Here is a 27,310-nt window from a genome sequence, read left to right as displayed (position 1 = left end):
AGTCTATGGGAGAATCTCGTAACTTCCTCTCGGCTCTTCCTGGTTAAAACTAAATACCTAACGTATATGAAAATAATAAACTTACCTTGGCATGTTCTACTTCTCAGCACTTGGTATCCCTGGGGGCACACACATGAGAATTTCCCAGGTTCATTGACACATTGATACTGACACAGGTAGCTTGAGGTTCTGCATTCATCAATGTCTGTTGAAACAGACAAGAGCAAGGACACAGAGTTGAAAAGCTTATGCACCACTACTTTGGTTTTATATGTATATACATGCACATATATATAATTATATATATACACATATAATGAAAATTATTTATATAAAAATAATTATATAATATTAAAATAATTATATATAATTAAAATTATTTATACTTTAATGAGGAAAAATTATATATATATGTGTGTATATATAGGTATATGTAAAGAGATCTGGCTTCTGGTCTATTCCTGCTATGTTTTGACTTGGGCACATTTCTTAAGTTGCCTGGGTTTCACTTCTGTATGTATGTATGTATGTATGTATGTATGTATTTTTCTTCTGCTCAACAGTCCAGGGGGAAGTAATATACTTTTGATGTGAGCTCAAAAAAGTAAAAATATTGCAAATTCTGAAATAGAAATACAAAACTTTATAAGCAGTTCAAAGGCAAATTCTAACAATATCAGCTTATTTCCCTCTATAATTTCACAGCAGAAAGAGTTTTTCTTATCAGGAGTTTTACTGAATCATTTCTGACAGTTCGGCTAATCCTGGACCTAACTACACTAGCTGAACAGACTGAATGAATTGGCTTGTGGTTGACGCTCTTCATTTTAGATTCTGCAGAAATATCCAGGATGCAGAGTTCATTCATGTTTGTCTTCTCAGAAACTGGGTGACTTTGACGCCAAGTTCATCTGAGCTTTGAACTCCAAGTCCCCTACCTTTGCAAGCTTCCAGAATGACAGCTTGGCAGGAGCTGGCCTTCAGGGGAAGAATGCTTCGCATTTCTGAATAGTGATATCCCTACCATTAACTCAGAAGGGCAGAGGCAGCTGTCCTGAGGTAGCCTCTTTCAATTTTGCGCGTAATGGCATGATGTGAGGCCTCTCTCAGTGAGGTTTGAACTTTGTGTAAAGCTGAATGAAGGTCAGAGACATCAAGTGTCTGTGGCATTCCCCTCAGGGTATCTAATGCCTTTTGAATTATACAACGGAATATGCACATGCAATGGACTCTGAAGTTCATCAATTTAGTTAAATGGATCTCTTCTTGTTCACATGGAAAGTGAAACCCCGGCAACTTAAGAAATCTGCCCAAGTCACACAGCAGCAGGAATAAGACCAGAAGCCAGATCTCTTGATTTTTTATTTTAATGTTTTGACATTCACTCCGCTAATCTGAAACTTAAATGTGCACACCAGTCAACTGGAGTTTTTGTTAAATGTAGATTTGGACTCAGGAAGTCTGGGTGGGAAGCCTGAGTTTCTGCATTTCTCATAAGCTCCCAGGAGGTGCTGACACTCTTGGTCAATGGATAACACACTGAGAAGCAACATGCTAGAGCGCCCTTTCTAATTATTAGATCCAGCCTGCACCTAATATTTCAGTTATTTTATTTCTTTTCCTTTTTCTTGGTAACATATTAAAAAGGCAGTGTAACAACTGAACTACATTAACTGGATTTTAGAACAGAATTCTCAAGAGTAAACATTTATTTTTAGAAACAGGTACATAATCAGATAAAACAACAGCAATCACAGGAATTGGACTCTTTCATTTTTATTTTTATTATTTAATTATTTTTCTTTTTATTTTTAAAATTTTTTTTGAAAGTGATTTATTTAAAGAAAGAGAGAAACAGGAGAAGGAGAGAGAAAGAAACAGCTAACCCTCACACTGAGTGAGAGAACCCAGAAAGATGGAGTCCGGGAGAGGAAAGCAGCTTCCACACTGAGTGGAAGGGGATAGAGAGAAAGATGGAGTTTAGGAGGGGAAGACAGGCTTCCACAAGAGAGTGTGGAAAGGAACTCCAGAGGGAAAATCCAGGATAGAGGAAAACAGCTTCCACGAAGGGAGTGTTTGTGGAAGGGTACCCAAACATGGAGTCCCAGGAACTGGATTCTTATTCCATACTATTTGGGAAGATTTTTACCTTCACAGTTGAGCCTGTCACTGCTTAGCTCATATCCTTGATTGCACTGACAGATGAATGAACCAAGAATGTTGTAGCACTGCTGAGCACATTGATTGCTGGCATCACATTCATTTATATCTGAAAAAAGTTTTTTTAAAATATATATATAGGCTTTAAACATATCCTTGCTCTTTTGTACCTATGTCATCTGCTAAGTGAGTAATTCCCTAGCTGAATTACTTGCCCTGCAGCAGCTCACTGCAGAACATCCATTTAGGTTTCATATTTGTTGGAACAACTTCTACCATCTGTCATATACGTCTCTTGGAAATACCAAAGTATTTTTTCTAGGAATGACAGTTTGATGTTTGATGAATCTTTCCAAAGGAATTTAATGCTTCTAATAAATATACATTCCAGTATCTATTTTCTTTTGTTGTTGTTCAGATACAAAATGCCAAGTCTATAAATAATTGATATTAAGACACATACTGATATGGTCTCTCAACATGCTGTACTGAAGATTTATCTGTGCTATTTATTACTTTTTAAATGGGTTCTGTTAAATTCCATTACAATTATAACATAAGCCTTTGAGACCCATACGGAGTTTTGCAATGCTCTAAAGCACTGCAAATATTGTGAAAAGGCATTTTTCCTACACTAGATTTTTTTCCATGTCATGCCAATCTTTTAATTGTGTGCCATGACATTGCATTCTGAAAAAGGAGAAGCAGCATGTAAAAATCAGATGCACTTTCAATGGAAAGTTTATATACTTGAACTTGTAGTTACCCCTTTGGCACTTTCAGCATCATATCACTCACTGTTGACTAATTGGTGTGTGTCTATCAATTGATTTGTAGTTTTAAATTTGTTGATATATCCGCAGAGGATAATTAAAACCAAAGTTAAGAAGTTTTCCATTCACATCTTGATGTGTTTTAAGACACAGATTGGTTATCATCTTTTAAGCTTTATGATTGATGAAGGGAAGTCAATGGAAACTATTTACTCAAGAACATAGAAAACTGGAAATACTGCAACAGGGCATGGGGTTTCCTTTTGTGAAGACGGAAATCAGCAAGTTCTCAAAAGGCTTACCTACACAGGTATAGTTGTTTGCTGCCAACTGAAACCCAGGACTGCACTGGCAATAAAATGAGCCTGGTGTATTCACGCATCTTTGGTGGCAATATGGAGGGATGGTACATTCATCTATGTCTAGGTTATCAGGCACACACACAGAAAGAGAACCAAATTATTGAATTAGCATTGCTGTTTGCTTTCAAATTCTCTGTAGAGCATTATCTAGTGAAAAATCTCTTTTTAAAAGTAATAATTTCATCTCTATTTTGTTAAAATTAGAATATATATATTTTAAATATACTTTGTATTCTGTAGTTAAGACGTTAAAAACAAAGACTCAGTGTTCATGCCATTCAGTGGTAAATAAACTTGGTGAATGGGTTGAGATTTAAAGAAAAGAAAATAACTAAGACTATTGCACACATATATATAAGATGTCAGTTTGGGGAGTCAAAAGCTTATTTATAACTACAGAAGTAAAAAAGAACTACTAAAGTGCATGGTGCCACGCAAAAGAGAGGAAACAGTTGTGGGCTGTGCTCAAATGGTGACCTTGGCTAAGTCACTTATACATTTAGTATTTTGTTTTTTTTCTTCTGCAAGATGTAGATAGCAAGTTTTGCCATGTGTATCTTACGAAGTTTTTGTGTATCCAATAAAAGAACACTGTGGAAGAATAGGATGCTAAACAAGTTACCTCTTGAGAGTGCTCTTCTGACACTTCGGTAAAGTGTTCCAGCCTGTGTCCTTCTCATATAAATATTTTCAACTATAAAATGCTCAACTGAGAACTTGCAGAGTAGGACTAGCATCTTAGAAGCATAATAAAATTTCATTAATTCATGATTCTACACTTTGTGACAACTCCAACATGGCATGTGTAATTTAAAACAACAATTATGCATATACAACGTAACGCTAGTTAGTGGCACTGCCTTATGGTAAAACAAAACAAAACAAAACAAACCTTTATGCTGGGCTCTTTTGGTACTTTAATAACTAAAATTGTGGGAGGCGGTGTACTCAAGTGGCCTCAGGATAACCTGAGTTTGAATCTTTGTTCTGGCAATTACTAGCTTGGTCTTAACCTCCTGAACTTCTATTTCCTCTTCTGTAAGTAAAATTGTTGGGAGGGTTACATGTCATAATGTAGGCAAAGTTCCTGGCACACAGCAGGTAAACATAAATGGGAGCTAATAAGCTGCAAGATACATCTGATTCAACTTGAATGTTGAAATAAATGATAAGAAGGTATTCACATGGCTTTTCCCCTTGTTCAGGTGTCTGTTCAAATGTTACCTCCTCAGGGAGACCACTCTCCCACCAATATAAAATAGATTCTTCTACTCTATTCCCTTACCCTGCTTTAGACTTATTTGTAGCCCTTAACAGTGTTCAACATTATGTTACATGTTTATTTGCTTCTTGTCTGTCTCCCTCACTATAATGCCTGGCAAATAAGACCTGTCTTTTCCCCTTGAGGTGAAGGTAGAGGGTTTTTTTTTTTCTGTTCATTGTTGGATCTGGAATAGGGCCTGGCATAGTAGGTGCTCAATAAATATTATTTGAATGAATTGAAACTTCACACTGATTAAGAGCAATTTTAGCATAGTGCTTCCTAGTCTAGTACTATCGTCAGGTGCTAGTATTGATAGCTAATTCGTATGAATGGTATTATACTTTCTAATAGCTCCATGAGGGCTATCAATTTGTAAGCTCTGTTTACTACTATCCCAAAGCCTATAACAATGCTTGTTGCACAGTAAGCCCTCAATAACTATTTGGTGAATAAATGATGCATGTTTTCTCAACTTGTAAACGTTCATTGAACCATTGTTATTTGCTAGCATTGTGTTTGGCACTGCAAGTTTATAATGATAATAAATATACATATGTTCTGCCCTGTCTGGTATAAAAGACAGGCATGGAACAAATTATTCCATGGGATGGTAAGATCAACAATAGAAACGAGTGTATGGGACAAAGGGAGTACCATGCTACTCGAGGTGTGGCCTGCTGACTGCTGCTGGTTCATGGACTTTTTGGACCAGTCTGCAATGAGTAAATACAGAAACTGAGAGTACATGTTTAAACATAGCAATACTGTAACATCATTTTTGTTGTACTTTATAGAAGTATTCGTCCGTCACAGATTGGAAATTTACAAAAAATTATCCTTTACCATAATTTGAGAAGTACTGGCACAGGGGAGGGAGCAACTAATTATATTTGGGTAGATCATAGCGGGCTTCCCAGAGAAAGTGACCCTAAGCTAGGATTTGATAGTGAAATAAGAGTTTGCCAGGAGGGAATGTTCTTGGTGCTGTAAAGAGCTTGTGTAGAGGCACCAAAGTGTAAGTAACACTGTGTGATGTGTGTAGGGAACTGGTGGAATAAAGCTGGAGTGTAATTTTTTTTTTGGTGAGGGAAAGGTGTTTATGCAACAGAGCTGGACAAAGATCAGATTGAGCAAAACCTTTCATGCTCTGTCAAGGAATGTAAACTTGATTCTCTCGGTGAGGGGAGCAGGAGGGGAAGACACACGATTACATCTGAGTTTAGGAACATCTCCTCCTACCACATTAAAAGGGCTATGACCATATGTTCGATTCTCTTTGATTCACCCTACACCAAGTTGGATTAGTTCTTTTTTCTGTACTTTTGATGCCCTCAAATGTTTATTTTCCTGTCTAACACAATAGCAAAACTTTGGTATCGCTGGAGTTTTCCACACATTCTTCTTTTAAACCATAGCTTTATTTACAGCAAACCCTGGGCCTTCCTCAGAGGCTGGGCACTAACTCCAGCATCTAGGCACAGCCCTATGGCAGGCAGAACTGGGCTGGGGCCCACAAGAAACTCAGTGTTGACATGTGAACATTAACAGCTCACATTCTCAGATGAAAACTGATGCTGGTTGTCTGTCTCCATATCTTCACCCTCTGTTCCTAAGAGGAAACAAGGCTTCTTCACTGATCTGTGGTAAGAAGGGGTATGTAAATAAATGGACAGAGGGAGTTAGAGTTTCATGCCTATTGCTGAGTCACATGATTAAGCCCACAGTGTTATATTTTACTTCACTATCTGCCAGTTGGCTTCCTCATACTTTCTTCTCTATTCACTCAAAACACACACATAGAGCCTCCATCATGTGGTAGGCATGCTTCAGGGACTAGGGAGACCACAGTGACACAAGCTGACCTGGTCTTGCCATCAGGGAGCTCACGCTCTTAAGGCCCTCCAGCAGAGGCATAAGCTGAACACTTGGCTTTGTACTCCTGGTACCCTACGAAGGCTTGCAGCATAAACAGCCTTTAATACCCATCTGTTGACTCAGAACACAATGATAGTGTATTGCTTTACTGCACAGGGACAGGCACTGTTCTAAGTATTCCCTACATGAGCTCTGGAGTAGGGACTAGTATTATCTCCACAGTACAAATGAACATAGTGAGACACAGGATTTAAGTAACTTGCTCAGGGTCTCAAAGTGAGCTGGGGGTGGTACTTGGAATGCAACTCCACCATTTGCTCTCTGTGCTGTGCTGTGCTGTGCTCTGCGACACTTAATGGTGAACGAAGCCCACAGTACCAGTGTGTTAGTGCCATGGCCCCCAGAACAGCGAATTTAAAATTATTTTTGGTTGTTTTTATGGTCCCATTCATACCCTAAATATCTGCTCTTGCTTCGTCTAACATTTAATCAACACTTTGTTATCCAGAATAGGCTCAACCTGTAAGGTGAATTGTTTCTTGTTAGTGTAAAAACGGATGGGTAGTCTATAAAAGAATAGGCAGTTGTTGGCTACCATTCTCCAAAGAAATCTGATTGCTTTGATTGGAATGCTTGAGGTTGAAACAGTCAAGGTACTCAAGACAGGACCATGCTCACTGCACTGTGGTACTTACCTACACACTGCTCCCCTCGCTTCTGATATCCAGGAGGGCACTGACATGTGAAGGAGCCCCGTAAGTTGATGCACACTTGGTCTGCTCTACAGTTGTGTGTCCCTGAAGTGCACTCATCTATGTCTGTCAGAGACACACAAACAGAAAGAATTGTCAGTTGTGAGAATGTTGATATTTCCTCCATTTTGCCACTTCTTAAGTTTTTACTTTATTCTTAAAGCTTTATAATGTTGTTACATTGGAAGTACTTAAAATTATAAATTATTTCAAGTGTTCAGAAAATAATTTTGCAAATACCACTGTGTACCACTCAAATTTAACAAATGCTAACATTTGCCATGTTGGTCTCAGCTCACTTTGTTTTGTTAAGAAACATTTCAGATACAGCTAAAGCCTCACACCATCCTCATCCGCTGACCCATCACCTACCACTATCTTGGTAGGCATGAATCCTTCCCTGAGATGTTTCTGTGCTTCTGTTAGACAGGGATGCAGCCATTAGGACATAGGGTATTGTCTTGTATGTTAAAAAATTTAAATAGATTATATGATACTTGTTTTTTCCATCCAAAAATATGTTATATTTGAGATAATTTCCATTGACAAATTTCTAAAAATCTGACCAATAACTGGGTGTAATCAAACTTTAATATTGTATGTTCCCTGTCGCTATTTGTTTTTGCAAACAACAGAGTAACATGTATGTATAAATATTTCATTGCAAATTTCAGCATGCAAAGGATTCAATTTAATCATGTTCCTCTAGCCTGTGTAGTTTAAAAATCCACATTTTCTCAAAGCACTGTACTTCTGGGAATAATTTACTAAATGTACCTTAAGGAGTATGCAGGTTACAATTCTAGAAAAGTAAACGCTCAGTGATAGCATAATAAACCAGTTACAAGAAATTTCTTTGGGATCAAAAGGTAATATAAATTTGTGTGTGTACATTCATATTTACAGTAATTAATTTTGCCTTATCTATATCACCTTTATATTCATTCAAATCCATATTATGAAGTTAAGTAGCACACAAGAAAGGATCATATAATTTCATCATTCTTCAACAACCACTCTAAGCTTCATTAAAAAATATCTTAAAATTTGGGATTCCTAGATGACAAATTTTGCATAAAGAACAAAATACTATCCTGGGTCTACCAGAGTGATGATCTAAGACTCCTTAAATCTGCCTCAGGGGTCTTAGATCATCACTGTGGCAGACCCAGGGTAGTATTTTGGAAGAAAATGTAGATCAGTAACTAGAATTTACCCGATTTCTGTCTTCCCTCTAAGAATCTCAGAGTAGCCCCTAGGGTTGTTTTGCCTTTCACTTTTCTGTAGTTTTCAAGGGGGACTGCTGCATTTACAGTATGCAGTATAATAATATATGAAGTTGAGATTATAAAAGGGTTGTCTTCAGAAATCAACTTCACTTAGCTGGGTGTGGAAATGATAAGAGAGATTCTTTCCATAAGAAAAAGGGAGGGGAGATGAAAAACACTTGAATGATGTATGGCTATTTATTGGATAATAATCTATAAAGCATCCACTTACGTAATTCTTTGAACTTGCTTTTAAAGTTTTGGCTAAGGTTTTTGTTACTTTGTTTTGAAATTTATTATAATTACTACTAGTATTATTTTCAAATCAGTGATTACAAACTGTCCTTTCTAGGTACTATGCGATGGTGCAACAATCTTGCTTTGACATTATCTGCTGTTTTTTGTGTCTTTTATTATTTTCTCAGATGCACTTGATGAAAACCTTTCTATTGGGGTTTCTTCAGAGCTTTATGACTCGTTAATGCAGAAATGACAGCAGAATTTCTATTGTTTTATGTCAAGAACATTTGCCAGCATTTGCAGTGATAACAGTCCTGAGAGATATGGCAATGTTAGATTCAGATGTGGCAAGTTTCCTCTGGCAGAAGATCAAGGCCTTGGGCTGGCTGCTGCATTTTCTAAGGGAGGCCTCAGCAGTGACTGAGGCTTTTCTTTTTGACATCTCTCTGCAAACTGCCTCCACCCCACTGCATTCCTACAACCTATGCCCTATGACTTCCTTCCTACTTTCTTGTCACTCATTTCTTAGTGTCTGATAAATAGGCTAACATTTCCAGTGGAATTAATATATCATTACATAGATTTTAAACACAAAAACTTGTGCTACTCCTTCTTAAGAATGACATCTTCTGAGGGGATTATTTAATATAAATATTAGGTGAGTTAAATTAATTTAATAAAAACAAACAACAACAAAAACAAATAAAATACTACTGTGCTCACTGCCACTACTTTTCTTCCCTTTTACTACCAAAACCTAAACAAAGCTGCAGCAAGACTTGCCTCACCTAGGACTGACTGGTGATTACACATTCTACTTACTGGGACTCATAAAATCGTCCAAAAAAGTGACCTCTGTGACCAGGAAGCGGCTACTAACTACATTTCCATTTATGGCTTCTCTAGCTATACTTTAAAATACTTATCCTCTCCCTTGCTGTTGTCAGTTTATCTAATGCTAGGGGCTATAAACAGATTGAATTTCTTTGACCTATTTTCAATTATAATGTCCATTTATTTGTTTATCTAAAGAACACAATTTTATTATTTTGAAAATTATACTTTGAGATCCTGGAATTGCTTATTTACACATCTATACAAAGTCATATAAAGTTTTTAGACGTTGTTAAATTTATTATGTTTGCTTTTCTACTTCTATGCATTTCCATTTGTCTTAAATATCAGAAAGTTCACTATGATACAAAAATTACCAAAATGGACAATGATGTCAGAAACTCAAGGCAGAATATCCATCCCTGGGCAGATTCTATGGAAAAGCTGGCTCTCTCAGGAGTGTTGATGACAGCCCACTGTCCTCTACTTGCTCCTGACTCCCCATAGTGAAAACACTGCCTTTCGTAGATATCTCCATGGTGTGTAAGAAAAATCAGTTTCCTACATTTATATGGGAGAATAGCTGCATTAGCAAAAGCAATGCTTTATTTATAAAGGAAACTACTCAGGTCAGCCATGATTTTCCTGATAATCTAGGACAAATTACTATAGGGAGAAATTTTTTTGTTGTTTTTTCGTGATTATAATTTGTCATTAACAGTTAAGCTCACTTGGTTTTTCAGGCAGTCAGTTAATAAATTTCCTGGGACCTGGTCCCAAGCTCTTTGGGTGGGGGTGGGGGATATATATCTTACTTTCTCCCCACCCCCGCCATATTCCCAGTGCCTAGGATAGTGCATGAAACATGGTGAATTTTCAATAAGTATTTGTTCAAGAAATGGGTAAATGAGTTACTACCATTTGCTGAGAACTGGTGCCTAAAGTTTCAGGAAAAGTAGGATCAGTGTTTTACCTAATGGAGCTAAAAATGTATAAAGTAAAGTAAGAGGTAATATCTGAGAAACACAGCAAAATCAGCAAGATGTTAGTCAAAGAAAAATGATGTTGAGCAATTGAGTCCAGGAGTGCAGAGGCTATGAGGTATAAAGCAGAATCAGCAGTGGGCAGCCATGGATGATTAGCCAAAGGAAGTGAGTTCTCCATTGCATTTTGAAGAAAACGAGATGCATGGGTTGCCAGGAAAAGGAGGCTGTTTCTAGGCAGAAAGCAGCTAACATTAGAAAATGTTGATAAGACAAAACTGGTTTCCATGAGAAGAATGGCAGACAGATGGAGTCAGCACAGCTGCAGGGGCTCTGTGTGAGGAGCCTAGTGCAGTGCCTGGTTGAAGGGGATCACGAAATGCTAGCTCTGCGGTGAGCAAAATTCAAGTCTTAAAGGCAGGCTTAGAGAGTCTGAATTGAACAACATGGGGAGTCACTCTGAACTATGTAGACAGAGCCTAATGCTAACATCACCAAAGAACAAAATAATAGAATGTGCTTCCTAAAATATCACAACACATTTCATCATTCTAATACATTAAGAATAGCTAATGGCAATATTTGGTGATTCCCTCATTTTTCAAAAATGTGCCCACATGCTCCTTCCTAGTGATTTATACTATTGTAGGTCCCTCTCTTGCTGATTTTGGCACCATTAGTTGCTTTAAATAACACAGGCTAATCTTTGCTCAGCTCTCACTTCTAGCCTCTTTGTCACACCAACCCCCAAGTCTAGAGAACCACACATTTGATTTTCTCTCAAAGTTAATGGAGGCAACTATGTCCACATCTCTGTGGTGTCCATTAAGTCCCTGCTTAGGCCCTCATTCTCTATGTTTTTGGCTCCTTCCCTTCAGTCTGACTCATATTTCCCAAACCCCTGACTCATGCTGCTTTCTGTCTCTTATGCAACATTTTAATCTCTGCAATGTTCTTTCCATAATTTGATAACTTACCACGACATGGAGTCCCTTCAGCATATTTTCACAGGCAAAAATTATCTGCACCTTGAATGGTATTGAGTACCATTTAGACTTTTCTAATTTGTGCTGCTTTTGGTTTAAGAAAGAATTCAGAACTACTTCTGAATAAGCCACTGTTGACTAGTGATGAGAGTGCGTTAGTAATAGGACAAAGAAGGCTGAAATTATTTCGAATCTGTCACTCCCCATGTAATCTAGGGTCATGGTATCAATTTTTTTCTCTTTGTTTCTCCATCTCTAAAATAGTGTATACTCAACAATAACACACAGAGTTTTTAAAGTATTCAGATTCTTTACAATATGCTTTTTTGTTTCCAGACTATAAATCTCTGGAGTAAAATAACCATATTTTTACTAGTTCTGTGTGGACACTGTGCATGCTTTGCAAGTGTTATTCGGTGGTGCTATCCTGTGAATTCTTGTGGTTAAAGAAAAGGTAGTGGTTAAACTCAAGTTGCTGATACTTGTTGATCTGTGTAGATTTAAAATCGTATTATACCTAGCTTTCTCAATCAAACTGATTTAATCTCATAAATGGAGTAAAGTGGAAAAAAGGTCAAGGTCAGGTGTTCATGTTTGTTAAGAGGAGCCACTTTACCATTGGCCTCCTTCCTCCCAACATTCTTAATGATTTAGATACCCACCTGCTCAAAATGATTGCTCCCAATCCTTTCTAGGGAGAGGGTGATAAACTAGTTCCTACCAAAGTACTCTTTTTGCTTACTCTCTGAAACTTTTCAAATAAAAAGGGACTCATTGAGTGAAGGTCTTAGAGGTATTTGGAATATTTGTTTTTTTACTATAATCCTGGAAGGTAAGAACCACTTAAGCAAGAGCTGAGGACACTGCGGTTTACTACTGATTTACTCATTCAGTAATTACTATTGATAATGATAACCTGAGTAATTAATATGATAACTTATGTAGATTGAAATCTGATTAAGAAGAAAGTGTATAACATTTTACATAGCTTCATATAAAAACTTGGTAATATTCTAAAATGAATTGGTACGAAAATAGGTATATTCTTAGCAATATGAAAAGATCTATTATTTGATTGGGAAGGCAGAATTATAAAGCTTCTGATTTAATCCTAATGGCAGTCCTGTGGAAGAGGTAGTTAATTCATCCACAATTTACAGATGAGGAAGAAGGATATCACTGAAATATTGACTCAGTTGAGGGGACTTGCCCAAGGTCACATAGAGCGGAGATTCAAACCCAAGGTTTCCATTTTGTTTCTGCAATTTAGATCTTCAGAAAGACTTATTTCCTAAGAGTTCTGGAGAGCAGTTTTAAGTGGTGTTATACATGTTTTTAATTTTTTTAGCCTTAAAGATACGATTGTTAATGTCACAGCACCTTGATTCCTCCCTTGTGTCTTTCTTCTACTTAGAATAACATTCATAGCCCTCCAAGTTTTCTGTTTCTCTCCCCAGTTTTTAGCCAATTATCAACAATTTTTTGTTAAAGACTTTCTAGTTCCCTTGCTGTTTCTTTCATAGTACTGGAATCAGATTTATCTGGGCCAAATGCCCAGTTCCAGTTAGCTTTTCACCCTTCTGAAATTATCAGCTAGAATTCACCCAAGCTAAGCAGTTCTAGTGGAGAAAATAAATACTAATATTAAGTAACAAGAAAGAACTGTCTTCATCGATGGCCAGCAGTAGATTTACAGTTCTAGATTCTTATCAATTCTGGCAAAACAGATCGTTAATAATTTGGTGTGCTTTAAACGATAAACAAAAATATCACCAAAATCAACAAATATCAGCTTCCCTGATAGTTCGTTTCTTTGTTTTAGAGAGTGGCGAGTCAAGTGTCCTAGAAGTTGTTGGCATTGCATTGTGTTCTATCAGGACTTTACGATATGCTGTTCTCACAGGAAAAAAATCATGCTACTTCCAATTGCTCTTCTAGCAATGATGATGGATTTGCATTGCAAATGGACCCCCTCACCTAGCTTCCTCTGTGGACAATAGTGTTCATTTGCTAGATGATTGGATAGGCTTATAGTTCATGAACACGAGGAAGAAAACCAACTGGTACATGTGAACGACCAATCTGTGACTCATCTGTACTACACACAAACCAAAAGAACCAAAGGGTCATAGGCTGAAACAGAAGAGCAAGGAAACAAAGGCTTTACTTCTCATTCTTCAGCTGTTTTTGCCCACTGACAACGTAAACTTTATGCTTTCAAAATCTCAAGAAAACAACATTTTCTACTGATAAATGATGGTTAATAGGAGTATTTTCTGGCATCTCTGTGAATATGTCATACCCAGATAAACTCCCCTTTTTTTCCCCCAGCTTAATTATTAATTTAAAAAAAGTTTGAGAAAAGATAACCCTGATATTTGGGATATTACAACCAATCATCAATCTGCCACCTTGTGGAGGTAAACCTGTATTTTGAAACAAACAGCACCATAAGTCTTTGCTCCAGGGTGGCTCAGTACTAGGAATTAAAGACCCTTTGTGTGAAGGGTTAAGCCCATTCCATACAGGCTGGAGACCTACTTCAAAGTGGATGGCCTTTGGAGGAATTAAGATCCTGCTCTATTATGGGATGCCTCTGAACTGACATTTCAATTGTGTTTTCCTGGTGCCTGGCCACTTCATCTCTCCTCTCCCCTATCTCCCACTTCCCTGGTCTGGGTCAAACACTGGCAAGTGATGAACTGAATGGAGACTGACTACATTCAACTGAGTCCACCAAGCCCTGCCCGAGCACTGTGATTTGATTCTTGGCCTCCCTCCCTGAGGCCTTGCAGCCAGATTAGTCAAGTCTCCGGAGCCCAAAGCACACACATTCCTGGCTTATTCCTTCAGGCAAATCATCACTTGAGGTCGCATAAGCCCCTGGCTATGGCAGTGCCAATTATAACAAGCATGGCTTGCTGACCTCCTAATTATATGAGACCAATTACATTATGCTTGTTGTTCATTCAACAATAAGCAGCTTTTGTGCCCACTAAATTGAGGCATACTACTAAATTTGGTGAGTGTAACTTGGCAATACTTCTCCAACTCATTAACTGCTTGCCTAAAGCTTTTTCAATAAAGAATATCTTTGTGCCTCTTGCCTTCAGAGAATGTTATTTTCTTGTGTGTTTCCTGCCCATTTCATTAGATCTTACTTATGATCTTTCTGTGCAATGTTTCTTCATATGCCTCAGGGCCCTTATTTGCACTAAATTCTTTTTTTCTGTTCTCTTTTTGATTCAGAATTCCAGTACAATGAAAAGCAATGAAAAGAACAAAGATGTGGATAAATCTAAATAAATACTGCTGCCTAAAACAATAATAGTAAAGTATTTTGGGATTTACAAAATATTTAGAATTAAAGTACATAAGAATAATAGCATATATAGGTTGGCAAGAAGAATAGAGTTTAAATATTTTAAGGTCCTTTGCATCACACAGGAAGAGTTAAAAATACTAATTTGTCTTAAATTTTGATAAGTCATGGATGCATGTTCAAATGATCCCTAGGAAAAACAATAAAGAAATGGCAAAAAAGTAAAACGACAAAGCTAATAAAGGGGAAATAGAATAATACAAAATACTGCCTGAATTTAGAAAGAAGACAAGAAAGAAAAGGAAACTAAAATATGCAGGACAAATAGACGGTAAATAGAGTGGTAGGTAGTTTTAAACCTGAACATTATCAGTGGTTATAGTAAATGTAAATGGACTAAATGCTCTCACTAAAAACCAAAAACTGTCAAATTGATTAAAAAACGAAATCCAAATATACTATTTCAAGAAACATAATTTAAATATAACGACACAGATTATAAGAAAAAAGATGGAAACTATATGCAAACACTAAACAAAAGAAAGTTGGCTTTGCAATATTAGTATCAGAAGAGGTTGACTTTAAGGAAAAATGATTATTAGAGAATAAAAAGGAATACTACATAATGATAAAATTTCAATTTATCAGGAATATGTAGAAATCTAAGTTTAAATCCACTTAATCATATAGCCTCAGAATAGACAAAGCAAAAATGAATGAAACTAAAGGGAAAAAATGACCAGCGCAGTTATAGTAAGATTTTAACACACTTCTCCTAGTAATTGAAAGAATAAGCACATGTTTTCAGAAATGAATAGAAAATGTGATTAAAACCTTTGAACTAATTGACATGTATAGAGCACTGTACAGAATACATAGCCTTTTTAAGTATTGAGAGAACAATAAAATAAAATGGCTATATGCTGGCATTAAAGTAAGTCTAAATAAATTTCAAAGATTTGCAATATACAGATTATGTTCTCCAACTAAAATGCAAATAAGATAGAAACAACGACAACAACAAAACTAGAAAAAGCCCTTCTTTTGGAAAATTAGACATACGTCAGAACAACCCGTGGTTTAAAGACAGCAAAACTGAAATTTGAAAAATCTCAAGCTGAATGAAAGAATTTGTGGGGGGAAAAAAAAAAAGCCGGCCCATAAGAAGGCCCATAGCCCCACCCTACCTCCTCACACCATCCTTATCTTTTTCCCTCTAATCAATTTACAAGAGAAGAAAATGCAGATAAGATCTGTATCTGAGATGGTTTTCAGTGTAAAGAAAGGGTGCTCAGGGAAGGAGGAAAAAATCTTTTTCTTCTAATTATTTTAGGTTCAGGTTTACATGTGCAGGTTTGTTGTATAGGTAAATTTGTGTCATGAGGGTTTGTTGTACAGATTATTTTGTCACTCAGATACTAATCCTAGTAGTCAATAGTTGTTTCTTCTGCTCTTCTTCCTGGGAAGAGGAAAAGATTTTGACTGTGTATTTCCAAAAAGCAGAAGCAGAATAAATGCCTAGAAATGCAAGAAAGGCAGATTTTAGCTCAGTGTAAGAAAAAATGTGGTTTTTAGATATTTTGATGTATTAGGAAGTAATGAGCTTCCTATCACTGAAAATACACAAATGATTCAATGTGGATCCCAGCATGGGGTGGGGGATTTGACTAGTCACCTGTGTTTAAAAACAGTGTTAACATGCTACATGCAAATATGACAAAGTTTTAATAAGTTTTTAATCTGAATGGTGGGTGTTCTATGTTCATTGGTTCATTGTGCTATACAGTTAACTTTTCTCTAAGTTTGAAAATGATGATTAAAAATGGAAAACTAGATGCTGCATGCAGTCTAATATAGAAAATTGTGAGGATTCAGCAATGAATACCTTTACTTTCTCTTATTTGACACATGGTGCATATACATATAGCTTTGTATAGTTGTGAAGTTAACTTTTATGCCTTTACAATCTATCTCCCAACATCTGAAAAACTTGCCTCATGATAAAGTGTAGCAAGGAAAGATTTCATTGTAAGTGGTTATTTACTTCCTCCCTCTTCCTTGAGCAGGAAAACAGTTACAAATTTTAGACTTATTATTCCTTGTCCTGTATTAAGGATTTTTCAGGAAGGAAGATTCAGTTTTCATCATGTTAAGGCATAAGATTATTTAGGGATCAAAATGTTAAACTTGTGCCCAGATCCTTCAGATAACATTAAACCAAGTGAGATTTGACTTCTTGGTTTTGTTCCAAATTGATACCATAATTACCATTTCCTCCAAATTATCCATAAATTACCATGCATATTTTGGACTTAATTTGTTGATAATTTATGTTGACATAGGCTGTGGTATTTTCCCCTCTCTATGTTAAACCACTTTTAGTGTTGTGAAGCAACAGCATTCAAATAACTCCTGAATATTAATTCAAGGAATGCCTAAAGGCCATAAGGAACAAAAGAAAATCTGTTCAATAAAACTTCTGACCCTGTGAGTGTTGCAATTCTAAAGAGTTCTCCAAGCTAGCATATAAAATAGTCTTTGGACTTTAAAATGAGTCTGGGGCATTTTATCTTACATTTCCATTGGGGACAGAAATAAGTTTCTCAGAAAATACATTCCCTGTGATCTGTTTCAGTTTTATGAAACTGAAATTAAAGCTTACTTTGATAAATTCCAAAATGCTGTGTTTAAAAGTATTTGTTTTCTAGCTCTAATCTCTTCTTCCCTCTCAAACTTGGATCCTGGAAAACCTGAGTAACATGCTCTGGCTTTCTTGGGGCCATAGTCATGGATCTCCATTTCTTCTTCCCTCCTTTTCTACTTTTCAGTGGTGACTTCTCTATCCCTTTAATCTGTAGGATCAAAGGGGAGTCTGAAAATGGATTCATCTTTTTGCATAGGAGTAAATGGCTCTGTTAGCAGAGTGGGATGACTCTTCAAAGTTCTCTTCAATGTTTAAATGCACCACTGTGTACCTGTAAAGTTACATACTTGTCAAGAATTTAGAGTAGCTTAACGGCTGTTTGGCAATGCAAATTCTGAAAAAAAATCTGGTGGGGAAACATGCCCTCTACAAGGTTTATGTGTCTGCAGAGTACAAAGGCAGGTGGACCCACGCCAGTTATGCAGTTGATGTGTTATAGGTTGATGCCAAACTAAGTCAATCTTAAAGAAAATTTCTTGGCATGAATAAACAGATGAAAAAAACCAAACCCTACATTCTTAGATCTGTTATATATACTTAAATTGGTTACTGTATGGAGCACATCCATGGAGTCTATCATATTCCAAGTTTTCATTTTGAAAGAAAATGGAAAAATTGAGCAATTCAGATTGTTAATTTTAAAATTAGCCTAGAATTATTTTTTCCTGTAGAAATGTAATAATTTGTTTATAGAAACTTTTAAGTGAAAACCTTTGGCTTCAGGCACATATGTGGTTAATGTGGATGACTGTGAGACTGCCAGATAGGTGTAAGGAGGTAAGGTACCCTGTCAGTGACCTTCAATTATGAATCTCTTTTCATGATTTTCAGAATTAGAGAAATCATACTATTCTCTCACAGCTAGTATTTTTAAGTTCTAAGTTATTTTATTTGAGATTGTATCTTTCTGTAGTTGTTTATATGCTAGCTTTTACTAGCCTTATTATACCAAGAATTAATATTTACATATAATTTATTATACCAAGAATTAGAGTTCAAGGGAGGACTTGTTGATCTTTTTGAGAAAGTCTGAGAATCACAGAAGAACTTTTTCTCTTATGCAGCTCACTGACAACTATGCTTAAAACAGAAGAGTGGGTAAGATCACAAGTTTTAGAGTCAAATAGGCCTCAGTTTAAATTCAGGCAACATCACATGTTAGTTATGTGTCCTGGGAAAGTTATTTAACTTTTCCACTTTTCCAAATCTCACTGCCACATCTATGAAGTATAACCTCACTGCCACATTAATCAGGTCATAATGATATTGTGAGGACTAATTGAAACAATACACACTCAAAATGGATGTACCTGGTCCACAGAAGGTGCTCAATAAATTATACTTAACAGTATGAAGACTTAAATTGGTAGTGGGATCAGGGTGGTACTTCTGCTATATACAGATGGAATGAAGCAAGAAAACTGCAGGAAGTCAGGGCTTTTAATATAATTTTCTATACATTTTCACATTATTAAATATCCTACTTTTGTTTTCTTGCTTAGTGTTATGTTCTCAATATGGTCTTTATGACCGAAACCCAATCAGGAGGAGCATTATAGTACGACCTTCCCTTCCTTTGGCATATTCCAGATGAATGGATATAAGAAAAGGCAGACACAGCCTTTCTTGCTAAAAGTTACTCCTCATTAGGAAAATTGCAAACATTTAAACAAAACAAAATCTGTCAAAACAAAACAAATCTAGCATCTTCTGCATTTCATAATATTTGATTCATAAAATCAGTCCTGTCAGAGGAAAGGACTGTTGATGGCTACAGGATTGCTTCATGGCAATGAAGTATTAATATTTATAAAGACTACCTAGCACACATAACATTAACTAGAGCTCTAATTAGAACCTACATGTAACTTTGAGAGAGAACTTTTGTGTGAACAAGTTCTAGCTATGAAAAAGATATGAAAGATGTAAATTTTAGCAGCTACTTTTATTTATTATTTTGAGAATGTTAAGGCCATTATGGTCACCATTTTTCAAGACAGTACTAAAATTATCAACTAGAACTATGAATAAACAGGAAATATTTTCAAATGTCATAGAGTTAAATGCATATAAAGCCAGGACAAGGATTTTTTGTCATTTGTTCTTAAGGACAAACTTAGAGTTAGACTTTAAGATGAAGACATTGGAGGCCTGACTTTTTGAATGAGCAGGCCAGCACAGTCTTCATTATTGTATTTAATGAAACATTCATCCAGTCATATCATATAGGAAAGTTTAATTTTGGGCCACTTATTTGTTTTTTAAATGCTGTGCTAGTAATATAGTAAAACCATGGCATATTAGAAAAGCAGTCTTTTGGAAAGCTAATTTTAGTTTCTTTGAATACAAAATGACCTTCTTCAAATGCCTTCATTATAGCTGAAGGTAAATTATATGTGCGTACATGACTGTTTCTTGTTACTCTTGTAAGAGAGAGTATTAACAAACAGGAAAAATGAAAGAACTTAAGGCCCAAGGAAAAGCACCATGCTTATGATAATAAGGTGACAAATCTCATGGCTAGGCTGACTCCTTCTCTGTTGTCATCCTAGCCTATCAATCATCATCCTACATTTCTGATCCCTTCCTACTTAAATATTGAATTTTTCATTTGCTCGAGACCATTCTTCCAACTTGAGAACTCTGACTGCTGCCACCTCTGAAGTGGTGTGAGGACTGCCTCCTACTGGTCTATAGCCCCTGCACATTGCTTCTTGGGTTGCTTCCCTGGCCCAGTGCTGAGGCTCTTCAGTGCACTCCTTGCAGCCTTGGCAAGGCTGTCTCTGCCATCTTCACCTTTCTAGTGACACTGGGCTGCTGCCAGGCTCCCAGGGCTCCAAGACCTCTCTGTGACTGTGCACATAGGTGTTAACACAATGCAGATGGTCCTGTATGATTAGTGTGAACCTTCACTGCAACATAACAGGTGGTTCCATACACAAAGTTGTCTTTTCCTTGGGCTCCATCTCATCAGTGCCATCTCACATGACCCTCTACGTCAGTCAGGCCACCTACTGTCACATGCAACACATTCTTGCCATTTGTCTGCCTTTGTCCCTGAGCCTCCCTCTAAATTCTCTACCTTACCAGGAAGGTAGGTAGAGAATTACAAATTATCTCCAGCAGACCCCCACCGTTGAGAAGGAAAAGTACAGCTATGACTATTGCTAACGAAGTGTTTCAGAATGGAAACTTAAGTAGGTCAGTAAATGGATAAGTCAGGTGTTTTACCTTAGCAAACTAGCTGTGGGATCTCCCAACAAAAAGAGCTTCCCCTTGAGGGTCCAGCTCTCAACTCCAGGTCACCACAGAAAGTAGCTTGTTCAGATGACCTTTGGGACGCTGTGTCCACAAATTATCTTTTTTAAGAAAGAGAGCTGCAGCAAACTCACTCTCTCTGGGAACTCTACTGACCTGGGGAGGCGATCAATGGCTGCTCCCCACCTCATCCTTAGTTAAAGCCCCCTTAATGATGAGGCACCTTGTTTGGCTGGCTCAGGGTCCTAAACAAGTTTTGCTCTGACCACCAAAGTCTGGCATTCCCCACGGGGAACCAATAGCTGGATAACCCCAGGCTCCTATCAGTGGCCTATATAATTTTATGCCTCAACTTGTTAAAGATAGCAATTGAGCTGTCCATTAGACTGGATGTATAAATTCCAGGATGTTTATATTATAAACTGGCAAAACACTTAAATAACATTGGATCCTTCCATAGTATTTACACAATTATATTATAATTACAACATTTTGTTTTACGAGATTAGGGGTTGTTGTGACGAAAAATGTGAATGTGTAAAACTCTCTTGTAACTTCTGCAAAGGCTGAATTACGGTTTTGTTTTCAAACCAGTCTTCTAATAAGTGGTAGCACAAACTCTAAAATAGTGCAAACCTCAAACAGTAAAAATCCTTTAAAAGTTGCAGTTATATTCTATGTGGAGAAAAACTAGAAATGGCCTGAACTGATGCACTAAATGTATTTTTAGGGTTGGTTTGACTTCTGTAGCTTTTCCTTGAGCAAAAATATTTTCCCTACTCCTCATGTTTGATAAAAATTTAAGCTTACGAGCAGACCTGTGTTATTTTTTGAGTGAAATCCATATTTAATTTGCCACCATAGAACTATTATAAATGGACAACAAAACCATTCGTTATAATAAAATTATCTAGATAGGTTATAACAATTGAGAACTCAGAAATAAATTTTAAAGTAAATGATGTATTTAACTTTTTTTGTGAGCAAAGAGGGCAGATTTCATTTCGATTTGCATACACGAGTTTTCAGGGTGACATAAAGCATCTTTCATTTCTTATAAAGGGAAGCTGATTACATCACTTCCTACCAACTGTAGGATGAAACCCAAACTTTAAAATGTGACTGGCAAAGCCCTTCATGATTGTACTCCTGTCTACCCTCATGCACTGCACACTAAAGTTATGCAGAACAGTTTGCTCTTCCCTTTTCCCATCTTCTCATGACCTTAGCAAATGCTGCTTTCTCTACCTGGAACATTATTTCTCCTTTCCCTGCTTCTTTAAAGTCTAATTGCCACAACTTCCTAAGACTGAGGCCTGGTGTCACCTTCTTTAGGAAGTCACTAAAATGGGACATAAAATATCACACTTTAATTACTGTCTGCTTCCTCATAGAGCTCTTTGAGGGTAGGTCCCATAAGCTTTTATCTTTGTATTCTCAGCACCCTCTATGCTTTGCACATACTAGTTACTTAATTCAGGCTTGTTGAATAGTCTTACACTTTGAAATGATGTTTAGGGATCCAACTACAGGATATCTAGTGCGGGGTTTTATGCTATCTCCCAAGCTGTAACTAACAAAGCAATACTGATTTTGCCTCGATCTTATTATTCCTAAATCTGTTAGAAAATAAAAAAAGTAAATTCCAGATAATGAACAGATCATCTCCAGCAGACCCCCACCATTGAGAGGAAAAGTACAGGTATGACTATTGCTAATGAAGTATTTCAGAATGGAAACTTAAGTAGATCAATAAATGGATAAATCAGTGTTTTACTTTTGCAAAATAGCTGTGGCATCTCCCAAGAAAAGAAGTCAAGACTTAGTGAAGTAAGAGCTAAATTCAGTTAAAATTCTTTTGGATTAATCCATAAACTAAACTATCTATTCTTATGTTCTTAAATTCTTGCTTTATTAGCTCAGCACTCCAGCCTCACCCCTACTCCCAAACCTCTTTCTGTACCCCTTTTAAATGCTTATTTTTAAGTAAAAATAACTTTTAACTGGAAAATGTTTCCCCTAGATGTATCAGGAAAACTTGTTGCTTTCCTCTATCCGCAACCAGATTACTTTTTAGTTCATGCTTACTTGCAGAATGGATGGTAGGGGGGCTGTGGGGTAGAATGGGCCTATGGATAATTGTCCCTTGCCATAATTTCCAATATTGCAAAAACCTTGTTACCATGGCTCTGCTTACATTGAATTTACTGCATTTTGCAGGGTCACTGCCTTAAACATGCTAAAATAAGAGTAACTGCTGTCAATAGCCTGTTTAGACATAGTTTGTAGTTGGAGACTTGCTCCATATTCCTTCAGTCATATATTACAACTAATGAACATTCTATAGTTTAATGAATGTGGGCATGAGGCAGAAAGGCTGATTGTTCAGCAGAGCATGTAAGGGCTTACTTAACTCCAAATTGGTTATTTCATGAAGTGTGGGGGGGTGAAATTACACCATCTTATTAATTTGTAGTTGATGCTTAACTTTGTAATACCTATGACTAAATATATTGGTCAAGAATATTAGAAACAAACTGTTCACCTTACTTAGAGTTAAACTTATTTAGAATCACTGTTTCATGCAGGAGAAGTTGCTCCATGGCAAAATAATGAATGTGTCTGTTAGAAGTTTTAAATAGTTTTAAACTAATTATTATGATCCAGAAAATAGTCCTTGTGTATCGCACTCTCTTTTTATGCTTCTTACTAGTATAGCTACTTTATGTACAGTACTTGGAAGTAATGCAATTCTTTCTTGAGAAACTCACTCCCTTTTCTGTAAATCAGACTGACATAGGCCCTCACCACCAATGCTCCCCACCTCAGTCCCATTAGGATGATTTAACACATTTAACCATATGTGCATATGTATTTTTTTCCTCCTCATCCTACACCTTTCTGGAGATAGGGTTTTCATTATGTCACTCTTTGCTCAAAATCCGTCACTAATTGTGACAGTAATAAATCTAAATGGCTTAAACAAGAATTCTGGGTCCTACCTAAACTGTTTTCAATGGAATTTTCCAATCTTATTTCCTGCTGTACCCACAGTAACCCCCTTCCCTCAACCCAAACAGTGCCACTAGGACTGGGTGGGAAACGGTGGTGAGGGCTTATGTCAGCATGATTTATGGAAAAGGGAGTTTCCTAAAAACTAACTGCATACTTTCAAGTACTTTACATACAGTAACTGTGCTAGTAAGAGGCATAAAAGGAGAGAGTTTGATACACAAGGACAATACTGTCACCATTATGCTGCACCTAGGGTGTCCATCCAGCAAAGCCTGTCCTGTTCTTCTAAGGTTTGTTCACCTCTGGTTCATCCTTCATGACCTAAATCACATCTATTTTCTCAGAAAAGTCCTAACTGGCTACTGGGTGGCAGGACCAATCCCTCCTCTGACTTCTCCAGAATTTTTCAGTAATCACCACTTAACATTGATGATGTGGGAACTAAGGCTCTTAACTAGAGTCTGTTGACTTGAATCATTGAGCTGAATTATTTGTATCACTTAATTTTTGAAAGTCTGATCTTACGTCACATCTTCAGACAGACTGGAAAGTCCTTGCAAGAAAGGTAGTGTGCCTAGGCTTCTAGTATAGTTTGAACACATGTTAATTGAATGCACTGATGCAGTAACTGATGAATAAATCACTAAAAATTGAACAAATGCATGAATGGTGCAGACTTAAGGGTATAGATGGAGAAATATATCCTAAATTTACATTAACAAGGAAAGGAAAGATGGAGTTCTAAAAACCACTGAAAGGAAAGGAAAAGGAAAGGAAGAGTTCTAAAAACCATCTAGTATTTGAATCTTATCCTGTAATGTCTATGGGGCAAAAAGCAGAATTGACCAGAAACAGGCTCTTTTGGTTCCATAATCTCTCAGTTGAGCCCTGCGTGTTTGGCAATTTACGAGGAGCATAAGATTATAGTGACGACCTGGCCACACCATGTCCCCCTTTCCTTCTACCCAAGGAGTGACCACAAGCTCATTCTCTGGAAAGTGGATTTTGCTGCACCACATTCACAGGCCACCATTCTGAAGGATGAAATGCAATGCAGAATGGGGCAGGACAGAATAAATCTTATTCAGAGAGCATGCACAATTTCTGGGGGGAAAAGTCATTGCTAAGTTTTGTAATTTTTTTTTCTTCTGAACTTTTGAAAAAAATCAACTCTGGTTTCAGTTTAGTATTTTTTTTTTCCCCTAAAGAAACCTACATGGCCACTTCTTCAAATTTGTTCCAGATGGATTCAGTCATAGAATGATTGATTAGCCACTCAGTTGTGAGCTATGTGGTTAAGTTCAGAAACCTGCAACAAACTGGTTTGGAGCTGAGTTTCATGGTAAGGGGCAGCAAGGATAATCCTTAAACTGTCATTTTAGAGTTAGTGATGAGGAAAGAGGAATTTAGTGGTGCTACTTATGTCAAGAGAATATATTAGCAAATAGATGGCTGAATATGAGGGAATCTTATGAAAGTAATGGTTTTTTTTCCCCTCTGGGGTTCACCATAAAGGGAATCAGATCTGACTGCCCCCACAATCCCCCCACCACCAACTATTCTCTCTGCCTTCTTTGTGGACTAGACCAGCCTTCCCGGGATGCTCTGGGCTGGCCTCTACCTGGCTGTAAGGCGCCCATTTATCCCACAACCCACTTAACTGACTCATAGAGATTTGTATTATTGGCATAATAAACACCTGGAGAAATCTGAAAAATAACCTGGGGGAGAGTGAACTAAGGAGAAAATGTACTGTACTCCATATAGAGGTGTAGTATGTACTTTTAAAAGCAATTTAAGAATGTTTGGTCTATTTCTATCTTCTTTACCAAAAACCCCCCAAAACTTTCCTTTTGATTTTAGTTACACTTTCTAATAGCTGCATTAAGACTTTTCTTTATTTTTTTTTCTCTCTGGTTGACAATCTGGCTACTAGAGTATCTTCATGGGGAGACTGCATGTGGCTGGTGGCTGTCCCTTCATGTCATCATCTCATATCATAGTTCCTGCTATAATTGTTAAGCTGGTTTCCACCTTCACTGACTTTTAGCTACATATTTTTTCTCTTTTCCTCAGAGTGCTATCCTACCTCCTTAGTGCCCCTTCTCTAAAAAATAAGCCACTATCCTGCCTCTCATTGAGATACCTATTCCTTGGGACCCCAAGAAAATTCATGTTGGATTTTGTTGCTGCTGAAGTTTTACCTCTTACATAACCTATTTATTGTAACCTTAGGATATGTTCAGTGCATGTTGCTTAGTAGAATTTTGAGGCAACAGAAATGTAAACATATTTAAACATAGGGGTGATGATTCTAGGAGGAGAAATGTGGGAGGAGAAATGTGACCAGAACAGAACAGAGATTTCTAGGGGAGAGATGGAGAACATGATTTCCATGATTCCCTAACAAACACAAATACCAGAATGTCTAGGACAAAAGGTAACATGAAGCAAGAGCAGTGTGGATTAAATGTCTGTCATGTAACAAGCATGTGACGAGTACATGTTAATCAGCAATGAGGGAGTTTTTAATGCTTGCCCATAAAGTTTTTGTTTCATGAATATTATTTGTAGAGTGGAGTAAAATAAGACTTTAATTAAACAAGTTTTAAAATTAAAGGAGATGGAATCATTTGAGTGTTTCTGGGGAGGATCGATAGCATTTTAGAAGTCTCAGATCAGTGAAGAAAAGGCTACATTTATTCAAAAGGAGCTTCTAGAAACAGCCAGGTTCTTCTTTGCCTGTGCTACTGACCACACCTATTAGGCTGCCTATCTGCATGAGTCATACAGCCTCTTACACTGCTGGGGAGGGGGTATATTTTGCTCTGAACTCATATTCTGCTTTTTGAAATCATTTAAAATTCTAGGTTTAACTCTAAACAGTCAGAGTCAACTCAGGGAGAATTTTAAATCTAGATTGTGGTAGGCAGCTTCTGACATGGCTCTCAATGGTGCCAGCATCTTGGCATTCACACCCTTGAGTGTGGGCTGGATCTAGGGGCTTGTTTCCAATGAACAGTATATGGCAAAAGTGATGGGTTGTCACTTCTATGATTAGGTTACTAAAGACTCTGACTTTGGTCTTATTAGCGTCCTCTCTCTTGCTGGCACCTTCTTTTGCTCCCTCACTTGCTAAGAAAGCTGCCATGTTGTGAGATGCTCTATGGAGAAGTGTATGTGGCAAAGAATTGAAGGTGGAAGAACTTATGAGAAAAGGAGGCAAGAAGTCAATCCTGCCAGCAACCACTAGTATGTGAGCTAGGGAGTGGATCCTTCCCATTCAAGCCTTGAGAGAGCGGCAGCCTTGTCAGAGACCCAAAGCCAGAGGAGCCAGCTAAGCCACAGCTTGATTCCTGACCCAGAGAAAAGGGGAGGTAATAAATGTTTGTTGTTTTAAGTCACTAAGCATTGGGGTAATTTGTTATGTAGCAACAGATTAACCAGCACTTAGACTTCCTTACAGTTCATATGTGATGGAAAATAATAAATAAACTCCGGGAAGAGTCATTGC

General features: G+C 37.2%; 1 protein-coding gene across 1 annotated transcript in view; it reads right to left on the bottom strand.

Moving 5' to 3' along the window:
* Positions 1–27,310, bottom strand: part of EFEMP1 (EGF containing fibulin extracellular matrix protein 1) — a 63,846-nt gene that overhangs the window by 7,849 nt on the left and 28,687 nt on the right. The window contains exons 5-8 of the mRNA XM_032292081.1: positions 7,130–7,252; positions 3,236–3,355; positions 2,150–2,269; positions 86–205 (exon numbers count right to left, since the gene is read on the bottom strand). Coding sequence (XP_032147972.1) covers positions 86–205; positions 2,150–2,269; positions 3,236–3,355; positions 7,130–7,252 — 483 coding nt within the window. The remainder of the gene's footprint in view (positions 1–85; positions 206–2,149; positions 2,270–3,235; positions 3,356–7,129; positions 7,253–27,310) is intronic.

This window comes from Sapajus apella, unplaced genomic scaffold (assembly GCF_009761245.1).
Source record: "Sapajus apella isolate SASKATOON/1434 unplaced genomic scaffold, GSC_monkey_1.0 scaffold26, whole genome shotgun sequence".
Lineage (NCBI taxonomy): Eukaryota > Metazoa > Chordata > Mammalia > Primates > Cebidae > Sapajus > Sapajus apella.
Note: the sequence above shows the minus strand (reverse complement) of the source record. Positions and strands in the feature narration are given on the sequence as shown.